The sequence below is a fragment of the Bison bison genome, unplaced genomic scaffold (assembly GCF_000754665.1).
Source record: "Bison bison bison isolate TAMUID 2011002044 unplaced genomic scaffold, Bison_UMD1.0 scf7180017864184, whole genome shotgun sequence".
Classification (NCBI taxonomy): domain Eukaryota; kingdom Metazoa; phylum Chordata; class Mammalia; order Artiodactyla; family Bovidae; genus Bison; species Bison bison.
This window is the reverse complement of record NW_011494756.1, coordinates 1217785-1232311: the sequence shown is the minus strand read 5'-3', so window position 1 is coordinate 1232311 and position 14527 is coordinate 1217785. Positions and strand designations below refer to the sequence as shown.

General features: G+C 56.8%; 2 protein-coding genes across 2 annotated transcripts in view; one reads left to right on the top strand and one right to left on the bottom strand.

The window, feature by feature from the left end:
- Nucleotides 1-3343, top strand: part of BIK (BCL2-interacting killer (apoptosis-inducing)) — a 4438-nt gene extending 1095 nt beyond the window's left edge. The window contains exons 2-4 of the mRNA XM_010843637.1: nt 406-513; nt 1195-1312; nt 1957-3343. Of these exons, the coding sequence (XP_010841939.1) occupies nt 406-513; nt 1195-1312; nt 1957-2037 (307 nt within the window). The 3' untranslated portion in view covers nt 2038-3343. The remainder of the gene's footprint in view (nt 1-405; nt 514-1194; nt 1313-1956) is intronic.
- Nucleotides 3344-6772: 3429 nt separating this feature from the next.
- MCAT (malonyl CoA:ACP acyltransferase (mitochondrial)) overlaps nt 6773-14527 on the bottom strand; it is a gene marked incomplete at its 5' end in the record, with an annotated part of 8311 nt that continues 556 nt past the window's right edge. The window contains 3 exon segments of the mRNA XM_010843691.1: nt 6773-8034; nt 10923-11140; nt 11249-11293. Of these exon segments, the coding sequence (XP_010841993.1) occupies nt 7606-8034; nt 10923-11140; nt 11249-11293 (692 nt within the window).

The following is a 14527-nucleotide window of genomic DNA, read 5'->3' as shown; positions in this document are numbered from 1 at the left end:
AGGGGCAGTGACATCAGAGGTTTTCAGAGGTTTGGGATTAGGGACTGGGAAACACGTCCCAGGGTACCTCCCTGGACTCTCCGGGGCGCTCGGATTACCTTGGAGGGGAAGGGAGGCTAACTGTTGTCACACGCATTGAGTATCTCCCTGCCCTCCCACAAGACGGGGGTGGGGGCAGGCTCCACTGGGGCAGCCCCCTCCCCAGGGTCCAGCACCTGTGCTCCAGGGACCTCCCCTGGGGATGGCACCTCACTGGCTTCTTCTGAAGCAAAGTAGGAGCCAGAGGAGGGGGCGTGCGAGGGTTCCCTGCCCCCACCTTGGTGGATCTGGGAGTGGATCTGGGGGCCTGGGGGCGTGGGGTCACCAGCCCAACCACCCCAGGTCCCTTTCCTTGCCTCCCCGCAGTGACAGTCCACACTACCTGGCCATGCAGCTGGCCTCCATTGCCGATGAGATGGAGCTGAGGTTGCTGCTGCCCCAGTTCGTTGAGCCCTTCTGGATGACCATGTACAGGTGACAAGCCCCACTGGGCCGAGGACGCCCGTAGACCAGGGCTGGCCCCCCGCAGCTCCACTCCCGGTTGGGGGGCAGCCCGGAGCCCAGAGCCACCTAGTCCCTGGAGCTGTCCTGGGCCGCAGACCCCAGTGCCCTCCTCTCCCCGCTATCCTCAAGCCAAGATAGCCCCTTTCCAGAAGAGTCTTGACTGAAGACGACAGGAAGTGCTCAGGGAGCCGGGATGGAGCTCCGTGCCCAGCGTTATGGGCAGAGCCTTCTGCATGGGGGTGGGGGTCCTTGCAGGAGGACTCAGCTGCCAGCATTTGCCAGCTTCCCTCCAGGTTCTCAGAACCTCGTAGACTTGCCCGGGTGAGACCAGAGACAGCCTTGACTACCGAAGACCAGGATGCAAGCTGGCAGGGTGTCTTGGTGTCCAGGGAAGCAGCCTGCCTTAGAGGGGCCCGGGTTTCTCTCGGAACACGACTCCTCTCGCACCGGCCTCTGGGAGCCCATGAGCGGTGGGGCGTCGCCCAGCTCCCAGGACGCAAGTCCAGATCCCCACCGGGGTGAATTTAGAACCAGAGGGCTGGGTGACAGTCGGTGGGAGGGGATAGGCCCTCTCCTCCCCAGTGGTCCCCTGTGGGCCACCTCTTGCCCCTGTTCCTGTGTAACGGCCCTGCCCCCTTTTCTGTCTTGCAGCTTGTTTTTCCCCTACAGCCACGTAGGGCTCAGGGATGTTCTGAGAAGCTTTATGGCTGCTTTCACCAACCTTAGGGAGAACCGAAGGCTCTGGAGCTTCCTGACTCTCAGGGACCGGGTAAGCGAGCCTTGAACTCCTGACCTTGATTTCCATCCAGTGAGTGGTGACTGCTCTGGAGCGGCTGCTTGGGGCTCACCCTCTCTGGATGTCACTCCCGACTGTCTCGTCTGGCCTGCTCCCCACATCTTCTGCCACTGCCTGGTCCCCAGGGGCCTCTGGGTTTGAGGCTGTGGCTCATGGGCTGGATGCACGCATCTGCTTCCTCATCTGGGCTGTGTTTTTCCCCCTCTGCCAGGAATTGCCTTCATCAGGCAGACCGGCTGCTCACAGTTGCCTCTTGTCCCGGCGAGCAGCTTTCCGGAGCCCTCCCCTTCCCTCCCCATCAGTGCCCCAGTCCATTCTGTCAATATCACACGGGTTTTCCTGGCAGACCAGCAGCCCTCAGTGGGCCGGCCTCCTCTCCTGCCGCCTCCTCAGGGCCATGGTCCTCTCCTGCCCCTCCCGTGTTTCCCATCTTTCCGGTCACCCCGTCCCAGACCCCCCCAGTTCCTCCTGCAGCCCCCACGTTACCCGACGACTCCCCACACCACCCCATTCCCACCCTTGCCTGGCTGGCTCCCCGTGTCCCCAGGGCAGGGGGTTGAACGGGCGGGCCTCCTGCCAACTGGAGGTCCTCACCTGTCGCCACCTTCATCCCACAGGTGTCGCCCAGCCTGTGGCCCGAGCTGGCGCTGTCCCTGCTGGTGGTGGCGATGCTCAGCTGGGGGTGCCGCCCCCACTGACCGAACTGCTGGTCAGTGTGGGGGTGGGGCTGGCCCCTCCCTCTCGACCACCACCCTGGCGGTGGCCCTGTTTTGGTGGTGTTCTTTTAACTGTTTTCTGATGATGATTTTTTTTTTTTTAATTTAAACTCTGAGTGCTGGGACACTGAGGTTCATACTATTTTTTTCCTTTTTTTTTTTTTGTAAGAGAAATGAATTTATTATACCTCTGGGGTTGTTACTGGTTAATGACCTGCTCTCCCGGCGCCAGCCTGCTCTGCGGTGGCCTGTCCTGGGACAGAGCCTCCCTCTCACGGGTTGGTCGAACAGGGGGCGGCGGGGGGAGTGCTGGTCACACCCCCGTGTCTGGGATGCCCGTGGCACAGAGAATCTGCTGGAATAGATTTCTGCGGGGCGAGGAGAGCTCAATAAAATGTTGGTTTCCAGCCAGTCTCTGGTCCTCTCTGGGGGTCGGTGGGCTGCATCCTGCCGGAGGGGTGTGGGGAAGGCAGGGCGTGCCCGGGTCACCAGGGCACCTGCGGTCCCACCCGGCTCCCAGCTCCTTCCTGCACCTTCCACGGCTGGCGTGCTGTTTGGCCTGCACGAGCTGGATCACTCCCTCATCACGTCTCGGTGCTTGAAGCCTGCTGTTCGGGATACCTTCCTCTGGGCTGTCAGTGCCTCTTACAATTGGGCCATCTGCCCTCCTTGTGTCCGCTCATCCAGGGCTACCTGCTGGGGATCGTCATGTCCACGGGGTGCAGAGAAGCTGCTGGGCAGGGGCGCCGGGGCAGGAAGCCAGGCTCCCACCCTGCGGGCTCAGCCCACCCCAGACCTGACCCAGGGCAGCTTCTAAACCCTGAGAGGGGGCCCTCTTTCCTCTGGTGCTGTCTCTCCACACCACCTCGTGCCAGCCCTGGGCTGGGGTGAGCCACCTTCCAGCTCCCCCACCCCCGTTCCATTCCCCGGCCCTCAGCATCTTTTGCAGTCTCATCCTCCACCCCCGCCAGGACTCAGGGATGGTGAGTCTTTGCTGACCCCCACTCCGCCCTGGAGCTGACCCAGCAGGTGCAGCTACCCCCTGCCTTCCAGCAGGCTGGTCAGACCCTGCCCCCTCCATTCTGCCCGCACCCCTGCACACCTTCCAACCCTCATTCCTGAAGGGACCGCCACGCCCCCAGGCCTTATGCTGCAGCTCCCCAGGGTCTGGCCCTCCACGGCTTTGAGGCCTGACTTCACTCCCTTTCCTGTGAGGTGTCACCATGTCAGGCCCCGAGAACCTCATGGTGGGGCTGGGGAGTGGAGCCCAGAATCTCCCAGTTCCCAGGCAATGGCTGGGATGCCCCATCTGTGCAGCTGGCTTTGTCTGGAGAGCTCACTCTCCATCTCAGACTGGTACCAAATTCCCACCAAGCTTGTAGACCCGGGAGTGACCAGAGGGCTCAACCTGTGTGATCTACTGACTCCAAGGCCCAGGGACCCACTGTAGAATGGCTAAGGATGTGGCAAGGCCAAATCCAGAGGTGCTTCTTCCAGGAAGTCCTCCTGGCTTGCTCCATCTTGAGCTCTCAGGACAAACTGCCCATCCAGCTGTGTAACCCACGTGGATGCCCATGGCTTTCCAAGGAGTTTGGGGCTCCTCAGAGGAGAGAGGAGCCGGAAACATCGTATGGAGCCTCTGGATGTGGCTGATGCTAGATGGGGTGTGACTTTTCCCTGCGCGAATTCAGGGATACTGTTTGCCAGGGTCATCCTGTCCTGGGGTTTGCAACACTTTCCACCCGTGGCACCAGGAGCCCCCACTGTACTACATCAACCGCTGGTGTAGGTTCTGGGGATGTAAAGAAGGCACGGGTCCCTGGCTCAGATTTCACAGTCTCTTTACGGAAGAAAAAGAAGCACAACCATCAGCTAAGAGTATTGTCCGGTGTGTGCTGAGGGCACCAGGGGACTGAGAAAACGCCGGGGCCTGCAGAGGGTGAGACGCGTCCTCTCCAAGGAGGGGCTGGGGGAGCTGGACTGCAGTACAAAGGCCCTGGGGCGGGGACAGGCCGGGGCGCGGAGGCAGACGGGCCAGCGTCGGCCCCACTGTGTCTCCTGGTTCACACCAGCCCAGGCGTGCCTGCCGCAGCTCTAGCTCCTACGTGGCACTTGACCTTCTGAGCTGATGCAGATCCAGCTGTGGAGGGCCAGCACGTCACTCCTGTCCACCTGGACAAGCCCCCCTGATGGGGGAACCTGAGGCTCAGCGGCAGGGGACTTGACCGAGGTGGCCCAGACTTCCATCACCTCAGGATCCTCCAATCCAGTCAGATTGGGATCCAGAGTGAAATCCGTTCTGGCTGCTCCACGTGCCAGAGCTGAAACTGGTCTCAATCTTGAGTCCACAGCAACATCAGAGATGACTCTCCAGTGTCCAAAAGGGAGAGCCAGAGGCTTGTCCCAGTCAGGCAGAGGGCAGGGGTGACATGTGGTCACCCACTGGCCACATGACTCCTCGGGAATTTCCACACACCACCTCCCACCCCCCATTTCCTGCGGCAGGTCTCTGGCAGGCCCCAGGGCACCGCTGCGCACACAGTGCACACGCAGACCACCGAGGGCATGGTGCCCCTTCCCAGGCAGATCCGGGGAGTCAGGTGGCTGCAAAGAGAAGCACTCCAAGCTTCTCCACTGACGTGGGGTCCAGAGAGGTGGTGGCAGGTGTGAGTCCCACCTCAGGGTGAGCGAGAGCCCTCAGACCAAGGACAGTGCTGGCATCGTCCCCATGGGGGCAGGAGCTGGCCAAGGTCCTGCTGAGAAACAGGATGCAGGACCCACCGTGGTCCTGGGCCCTCACCCCAGAACAACTCCTGTAGCTCCCCGCACAATCTGCCATCTCTGCAGGATTCAATTGGAGGTTTGGGGGGTGGGCAGGGAGAGGGCCCACCCACCCCCAACCTAGGGCTCCTGGAGTAGGGGTGGAGCCCAGCCCACTGCGCCTGTGATGGGGGAAATGGGCCCGGAGGCAGGGGACTTGACAGAGGTGGCCCAGACTTCCATCACCCCAGGATCCTCCAATCCAATCAGACTGACATCCAGAGTGAAACCTGCTCTGGCTGCTCCACATGGCAGTTTCCACAGGAGCAGAGGATCTGAAACCGGTCTCAATCTTGTGTCCACAGCAACACCAGAAATAATTCTCCAGTGTCCAAAAGGGAGAGCCAGAGGCTTGTCCCTGTCAGGCAGAGGGCAGGGGTGACGTGGTCACCCACTGGCCACATGACTCCTACTGGGCGGCCCCTGAGACAGACAGTTGCGCCCAGAGGAGCAGTGAGGCCTGCAGCCTGGATGGCCCACCCTCCACCACCCACCTGTGGGGCTGTGCTCCTCAGAGCTGCCCGAGGCACAGCCAGATGCCTGCGCCTGGACTGGTCTGTGGAGACAGCATGGTCTCCCAGGCTGCCTGTTACTGAAAGCTGTCAGCCAAGGGGGTTCCAGCAGACTCAGCAATTGTTTACAAAGTAACGAGGGCTTCCCTGGGGGCTCAGTGGGAAAGAATCTGCCTGCCAGTGCAGGAGATGGGTTCCATCTCTGCTCCAGGAAGATCCCACGTGCCCCAACTCCTGAGCCCACGCCCTGTATCTTAGAGCCTGAGCTCCCCAACGAGAGAAACCCCCGCAGTGAGAAGCCCGCACACCGCAACTAGAGAAAGCCTGGGCAGCAGGAAGACCCAGCACAGCCAAAAATAAAATACATAAAACACAAACTTAACATTTAAGTACTTTGTGAAGATTCGAAATTCTCTAACCAAACAAAGGAGATCCAACCAGTCCATCCTAAGGGAAATCAGTCCTGAATGTTCATTGGAAGGACTGATGCTGAAGCTGAAACTCCAATCCTTTGGTCACCTGATGTGAAGAACTGATTCTTTGGAAAAGACCCTGATGCTGGCAAAGATTGAAGGCAGGAGGAGAAGGGGACGGCAGAGGATGAGATGGTTGGATGGCGTCACTGACTCAATGGGCATGAGTTTGAGTCAACTCCGGGAATTGGTGATGGACAGGGAAGCCTGTTGTGCTGCAGTTCATGGGGTCGCAAAGAGTCAGACACGACTGAGCGGCCGAACTGAACTGAATAAAACAAAGTTTGAAGACATAGTTCTTCATTGTGCTCCAAAGAGCATGCAAACCTAGGCCCCAGTGAAACGAGGGTCTGCGGCAGGGATTCTCAGCCGTGGGAGGGCTGTGGGCTGAGGACACAGGTGGGCGTGTCTGGAGTCACAATCCCCAGAAATGCGACTGCCATGGAATCGCTAGGGGCCAGGACAGCGGCCCACGAGCACGCGACTGTCCCACACAGTGAAGACTGGTTCTGCTCAAGGGCCAACGGCACTCTAGTTGAGAAACAGAACTAAAAATGAGAGACCCTTCGGAGCCTGGGGTTCGCAGATACAAAGTACTACACGTAAAACAGATAAACCACAAGACCATACTGTGCAGCACAAGGAGCAATGCTCAGTGATCCTGCGGTTAAACCATATGGAGAGAAATACGAAAAAGGATGTATATATTAATGTATGTAACTGAATCACTTTGCTGTACACCAGAAATTAATTCAACGTAGATTAACTAGACTTCAATTACTTAAAAAGAGACACCCTACCCAGGGTTTGACATATGCCTACAAGATGGTGAAGTTTAAAGACGAGCTCAGACACTTCATCCCCAGTGAGATTTTCCCAGTATCACTGTGTAATGAAAAAACCACCCCAGAAGGTGAGAACTGATCCCATTTAATACTGAATTAGGAGCGGGGCCCTGTGCCATGCTCTGGTGTGGTGCAGGTTGAGGATAAGCTCGGTGGGCGGCCCGAGCTGGACTCGGCCCTGGGCACACAGCAGGCACTCGGTGACTGTGGTCAGAAGGGGTGACACGGGAGTGGGGGAGGACGCAGGGCCGCCCTCCCCACGCGCTCCTGCCTTGCTAAAGGGCCTTTTTCCCCACCAAGGCAGAGGCCACTTGCTCCCTGGCATACAGTAGGCACTCGATGCTTTCTGCTGGGTAAGTAAACATACGGGGCACCATCTCCCAACTGCTGAGTGATGGGGACCGAATGGCTGCCAAAGCCCGCTGGGTCCTAAAGCCCTTTGGATTCAGGGGCAAAGGAGCTAAGGTTTTGGCTGCATCGTATCCAGAGGAGGCTGGGCCAGCAGAGTGAGTTTGGCGCTGGCCTCAAGCCATGGCCCACGGCGCCCACACGGCAGCAGGCCAGGCTTTCCGGGGCCTCAGAACACTCCTGCCTACGGAGCAGCCACCTGAGCCCTGGGGAGGCGACGTGAGCTGCCCAGGAGGCGGGGGTGGAACCCACAGGTCTTCACAGAATCAGCACAGCTGCAGCTCCCCAGCACTCAGACATGCTGGGGAGAGACGGACACCGGCATGTGAAGAAACACTCGTTTCTAGTGCTTTCCACAGGGCATTCAAAGCACACTACCCTCCTGCTCACGTGGAGGCAGCGGCCTGACAGGAAGGCCAGGCTGGGCTCAGCCCCCTGGAGCCCGAGTCCTCCTCGGCCGTGGCCCGTCCACACCAGGGCCCGCAAGAGGCCCTACAGGGGCTCCTCTGGGTCCTCGCCGGCCTCCAGCACCTCCACGTGGCTGTAGGACCTCCAGGCCTGCAGGTTACAGCTCCTCAGGATGGCGCCCAGCTGCTTCCCAGGCCCCACCTCGAATGTCTGGGGGAACGCGGTGCCCTTCCTCCTCTCGTATATGGCGTGCATCGTCTGCTCCCACTTCACCGGCGAGACCACTTGCTGCGCCAGCAGCTTCTGGATGTGTTTGGGATGCATGTATCTGTTCCCATCGACGTTCGAGTGCACGGACACCAGGGGCTTCTTGACATCAATCGCCTTTAACACTTGCACCAGGGGCTCCACGGCGGGCTCCATGAGGCGGGTGTGGAACCCACCGCTAACCGGCAACATCTTGGTGCGTCTGAAGTGATACTTAGAGGAATTCTTCTGGAGAAACTGCAGAGCCTGGAAGAAAAAAAGGAGGTTTAAGCCAGCGAATCTCAGGGGAAGAAACACCGCGAGGGGGGTCACCTCTGACTGATGCCGTCAGTCCTCCGTAGAGAATATGCGTCTCTCTACATTTCACCCCGCACAGTTGCAAAGTCGGTGTCCCGGAAGCCCTTCTGGCCATTCGCACGCCCCACCTCGGCAGGTGACCACCCTATGCCTGAAAGAGAGCCAAGGCCAGGAAACGTGGTCCTGTCCCAGCTCCGTCACCCAGCTCGGTGGCCCTGGGCAAGTCCTTGAATTTCTTTTATTCCATCCGTGAAATGAGCACAATTTCATCTACTTCATAAGGCTGCTGGGAAATAACCAGACAGGAGTTATGAAGGGATCTGATACACGACAAAGCGCTATCTAATCCTGCTACTCCTCGTAACTGTTTAAGCTTGTTTCCTTGTTACTCCGTAAACTTCAAGATGACAATTCAGGAGGCTCCAAGTCTCATCTCACAATCCAGGGTCTGAAAGCTCTCATTTGGTGTTTCTCTACAGAAGACCAAAGCTCTCCTTCCCTGCAGCCCGAAGCCACTCCCTGAAGGCTCCTCCGTCCAGAGGGGCCTCTGGGACTAACAGGCCCAGACTCAGCACCACAACATACTTGGCAAATCTCTTTGAAATGGTGTATATTCTTAAGATATCCTGTGCCCTCAGGACACAGCCCAAGGCCTACAACCCTGACAGCCCTTCCCTGGGATCTAGCAAAGGGCTTCCTAGGCACTAACCCGTCTGCTGTGTCCCTCCAACCTGATGCCACCCATGGCCTGCTCAGAAGCTGGGCCAGCTGCTCCTGAAGACTCAAGGAAAGTCACAGTAGCTGAGTGACCTTGGGAAATTTTGCTTTACTTCTCTCTGCCTCAGTTTCCTCAACTGTAAGAAAGGGGATAACAACAGTAGTTATCTCAGGACTATGGTAAGAACTATGCCTGGTATACAAGCTCTACAGAAGGGTTAGCAATCACCACCTTCTTACCAAGCCCTGGGATTGGTAACATGAAAAAATATAGCAGGGTAGCTCTCTGTGCCCCCAGAGGGTAGGAAGGGTTAATAGTTAATGTTTTCAGTTGGATGGTGCTCGTCCGGCCCGCTCCGAGGGCCCTGCCCTGCAGGAGTGCAGCCTCTGGCTCATCAGAGGTCACCAGCCTGTGCCCTGAGCCTGTCTATTCCACATCAAGGTCACTTAGCTGTCTGAGCCCTGGAGCAAAGCCACGTGGAGCAGAGCCTGGCACAGCGAGCCATCATGGAGGGTGGCCCACGCATGTGGGCGGCACGGCGGGGTCTGGCCCTCACTGCAGCAGAGGCCGGCCTGCCCTGGAGCTCCCAAGACCACTCTCCGTCTGTCTCCACCACCCTGAGGGACGTGCCTTCGGTGCCTCCCCACAGAGGCCTCTTGGACTGCACAGCCCAAGCCCTTCCCCCCTTGCCTGCAGCTGTCTGATCACCGGCCTCTGGAGACAGCTACTCAGTGGCACTTCCTGCATCACTGCTGGGTCTAAGCCTTTCCAGGGGAAGTCTCTGGACTCACCCCACTTGAGTTGTAGCAGGAGTCAAGGCCACAGTCCCAGGGTCCAGAGGGTCCTGTGGCTGGTGCTCAGCCCAGGCCCGGGTCTAGCAGAGGACAAGCTGTTCCACATCCACCGTTGGGAAGGGCTCCGCTGCCCAGGTGACCTGCCCACACCTGAGCTCTTTGCCACAGCACTTCCCGCGGCACCAAAAGGCTGAACCTGGGGAGTCCGGAAGTCGCCACCTGGACTGATGCCCGCCCACCTGTCTGGGAGCCCGAGAGGGAAACGCCTGCCCCTCCTGGCCCATGCCGGGCTTTCTTCCAAGGCTACCCATGGGAATGAACAGCCAGCTCCGTGATGAGCTTGGGGCCACTGCAGCTGGTCTTCCCGTCATCTCAGAACGGCCCCAGGAGGAACCCGCTGGCTCTCCCCGGTTCAGAGGAGATATAGAAGGACCCCTGTACACCGACCGGCAAGGCCTTACTGAGGGGAGGAGCCCAGGGCGGTCGAGAGGAGAACGGACGTGAGCCCTCCTCCCGCCTCCACCATCACGGGCGCTCTGCCTCAGCTTCCTGCAGCTGAGCCGCCCTGCTCAGAGCATAGGACTGACTGCGAGGACTGGATGGCTGAGCGAGGACGGGGCACCATCGGCCTGACTTCTGCACCCCTCAGGCCCCAGCCAGGCACACAGCACAGAGCCGCCCCTACTGCTCGGGGCGCCTCTCGGCCTGGGGCGCCCCTGCTCTTGGCAACCCCATCCTCTGTGCAGTGCCTCCTGGGCCGCCTCCTTGGCCCATCTGGTAGCCAGCCTGACCCCTACGGTGTCCCGAAACCTGGAGTCTTCTGTTCACAGCGGCCTTCCTTTGACAGCAGGAACCCTGGCTGATCCCTCTGTGTGTCCTCTGCCCGAGAAAGGATGTTGGCAGTGAGTGGAGGATGGACAGAGGAAAGTGTGCAAAAACAGACACCTCAGGAAAAGTAGAGCAACCCAGCAGGAGGCAGCTGCTCCTCTGAGGAAGCGAGGGGACGGGAGGCCGCGAGGAGGCCAGAGCGTATCACAGGGAGGCCCTGGAGATGACCTGGTTCAGCCCCTTTACCTTCCACGTGGGCTGGGGATTTGCCCGGGGTCCTGTCGTCCCTCATCATGGGAGCACGTGGCGGAGTGGGGACAGTACCCAGCCTCCCTCTGGAGTGCTCGCCCCACCACAGACACGCTGGCCCTCAAACACTTCCCAAGACCAGGGCTGAGCAGAGCACCTGTTAGGCTCGGTGGGCTCCCAGGTGTGCAGTCAGTCCCACCTTCTGCACTGGACTGGGTTCTAGGAAGGCTGCTCCCGCCAACACCAACCTCCAGGTGTCCTGAGATCACCCTGCAGTCAGGAAAGAGGTAGTTGGACACCTCGCACACGGGGTTCTCTATGCCCCGAGTCTTGCAGTGTTCCTGGGCTTCCAGACAGGCGACGGTGAACTTGGACTGACGCTGGCCGAGGACGGACAACATGCCACTGGGCACGGCTTCCGAGGCTTCCTGCATGGCCTCAGCTCGAATTTTCACTGCATACAGACCTATGCGGAGAGAAGTGCATTTGGAAAAATCAGGGCACATGATCGAGAAGGGAAGCCCAGAGCTGAGAAACAAAGCACAAATTCCACAAACACTGGAGACACTGGTACTGGTATCCATCACCAGTCCACAAGCTGCCGCTCTAAGGATCTGAACTGCACAGAGATGGTCCCCCAATCATCAGAGAGCAAGGCACAGTCCCTGGCACAGTACAATGAACCCACGGAGCTTCCTGCCTTAGAGCTGGCTGGTGCAGGATGGGGATTCTTAACCAGGGTGATTTTACCCCCAGGGCAGTATCTGGAAACAGCTTTTGATCATCAGGGGGGTGGCGGGTGCTACTGGCATCTGGTGGGCACAGGCCAGGGATGCTATTCAACAGCCTACAATAAACAGCCCCCCAAGTAAGAATCATCTGGTCCAAAACGTAATAGTGCTGTTGAGAAACCCTGGCACAGAGTGGAAAGGAAGAGACTTTGAGCTGCATCACTTAAGGGAAGTCATGACCTCCTTCCAGGTCAAATTTTTAGCTAGTACAATGAAGATAATAATTATAGCCTGCCTGAACTGTGTGAAAACTGAGAACTACAAATTATTTCAGAGAAACGGTGCTGAGCAAGGAAAATAATTAAGAACCTCTAGATGCCTGGAATGATGTACAAACAAGCATCTGAATTTTAATAACATAATTGTTGTAAATCAAGCATGACTGCCTTCACTGGAGAGCTGGATGCTGGCAAGACAGATGAGCTGGAGAGCAGGGCTCCCAGCTCAGTGCGGCGCCAGTGTGAAGTGGGAGGACGGGGCTGTGTGCCCGGGAGGCAGCTGCCGTGGTCGTGATGCAAGAACGGACTGAACACGGTTCACAACAGCCAGGACACGGAGACAGTCTCAGTGTCCACAGGGGAGTGGGTCAAGAAGGCGTGCGCATATATACGAGGGAATACCACTCAGCCGTGAAAAACAGTGAACACAAAGCCGTCTGCAGCGGCACGGACGGACCTAGAGATTATCACGCCAAGTGAAGTGAGTCAGACAGACAGATACCATACGATACCAGTTACACGTGGAACCTCAAGTACGACACGGGGGCCTTCTCTGCTGACCCAGTGGATAGGCACTCGCCTTCCAGTGCCGGGGACGCGGGTCTGAGCCCTGGTAGGGGAACTAGGATTCCACATGCCGAGGGGCGACTAAGCCACAACTAGAGAGAAGGCCATGCGCTATAACAAAGAGCCGACACAGCCAAAAATAAATAAAATATGAAAACAACAACTAAAAAAACCCCCAACACCAATAACATGCCTCAGGTACGGACTCAGATACACAGCAGACTACTTGTGGTTGCCAAGGGGGAGGAGAGGTGGGGGAGCAGGTGATTGGGTGTTTGGGATTAGCAGACGCCAACTATTATGCACGAGGATATATACTCAATATCCTGTGATAAGCCATAATGTAGATGAAGATGCAAAGGTACATATGTGTAACGGAATCACTTCACTCAGGGGCAGAAATGGACACAACGTTGTAAGTTCACTATACATCAGTAAAACGTGAAGAAAAAAGACTGGGCTGGATTCAGGCTACTGGACAGCATCGCCCTGGCCCTGGGCCTGCTCCCTGGCGAGGAGGAGATGACCAGACCAAGAAGCAGGTAAGGGACGAGTCCAGGTTTGACGGGACGACAGGGTCAGAGGAACAAACCCTGCGCCCTTTCTCTCAACACACCTCCCCTCACCCAGCACCAGGTCCGTCTGTGCTGGAGCTTCAGCCCCTTACACGAGCAGAACTATGGAGCAAACACGTTAAGAGCCTGTGTTAGGAGGCAGGAGAGAGCACACAGCAATGTGGAGACCCTCCTGAGCAGGCATTAAATAACAACGGCAAATTGTCAACCGAAAAAACACATCAATAATTCTGCAAATTATGTATACGTTAAACTATATTTCTATAAAATATCTTTATTAGGATGTAGAAATATGAGAAATTTTTTCACTTTCTTGACCAGGATTTCTTTCTATAATGCTTTTTAAAAAAAGAGGTGAAATTCACACAAAATATAACGCATTTTAAGTGCATAAACGCAGCGATATTTGTTGTGTTCAGAACGTACAGGACTTTCCTGCTGCTCTAGCGGTTAAGAATCCACCAGCAAATGCTGGGACACAGGTTCAACCCCTGGTCTGGGAAGATTCCACTTGCTGTCAGGCAGCTAGGCTTGTACGCAACGACTACTGAGCCCGTGCTCTAGAGCCGGTGCTCTGCCCCGTGAGACGCCTGTGCGCCCCATCTAGAGAGAAGCCCCTGCTTGCCATACCTGGGGAGAAGCCTGCGGGCAGCAACAAAGACCTGGCACGGCCAAAAAAACCCTTTCCATCAGCCCACAAAACACCCCAAACCTAGAGCAATCACTCTCCATTTCTCCCTCCCTCCACCCCCAGTAACCTCTAATCAGCTGTCTCTATGAGTGTACGTATTCCGGACATTTCACAGAAAAATAAGTGAGCTTCGTGTCTGGCTTCTGTCACCTAGCATGCTTCTGATGTTCATCCATGCTGCCACGTCAGTATTTTATTTCTTTTTATGGCTGAATAATAATCCACTGGGTCGAGCTACCACAATTTGTTTATCCACTCATCTGATTATGGACCTTTGGATCATTTCTACCTTTTGGAAATGAATGTGAACACCGCTGTTGCACACATCTGTGTGCAAGTGTTCCAGTGTGGACATGTGCTTTCCTCTCTTAGGTACAGGCCTGTGAGCAGGGCGACCGGGTCACACGGCAACTCCATGTTTAACCTGAGGACCCACCAAACTGTTTCCACAACGGCGGCGCCGCTTTATCTTTCATCAGGGTGTGGAGAAGGAAACGGCACCCACTCCAGTGTTCCTGCCTGGAGAATCTCAGGGACGGGGGAGCCTGGTGGGCTTCCCTCTACGGGGTCACACAGAGTCGGACACGACTGACACGACTTAGCAGCAGCAGCAGCAGTGAGGTTCCTACATACTTGCCAACACTTACTATTTTCCTCTTGTGTTTTAAATTAAAGCCATCCTGGTGGGCATGAAGTGGTACCTCACTGTGCTTTTGATTTGTATTTCCCTAATGGTTGGTGGTCTGGTATTCCCATCTCTTTAAGAATTTTCCACAGTTTGTGGTGATCCACACAGTCAAAGGCTTTGGTATAGTTAATAAAACAGAAATAGTTGTTTTTCTGGAACTCTCTCGCTTTTTCAATGATCCAACGGATGTTGGCAATTTGATGTCTGGTTCCTCTGCCTTTTCTAAGTCCAGCTTGAGCATCTGGAAATTCATGGTTCATGTACTGTTGAAGCCTGGCATGAAGAATTTTAAGCATTACTTTACTAGCATGTGAGATGAGTGC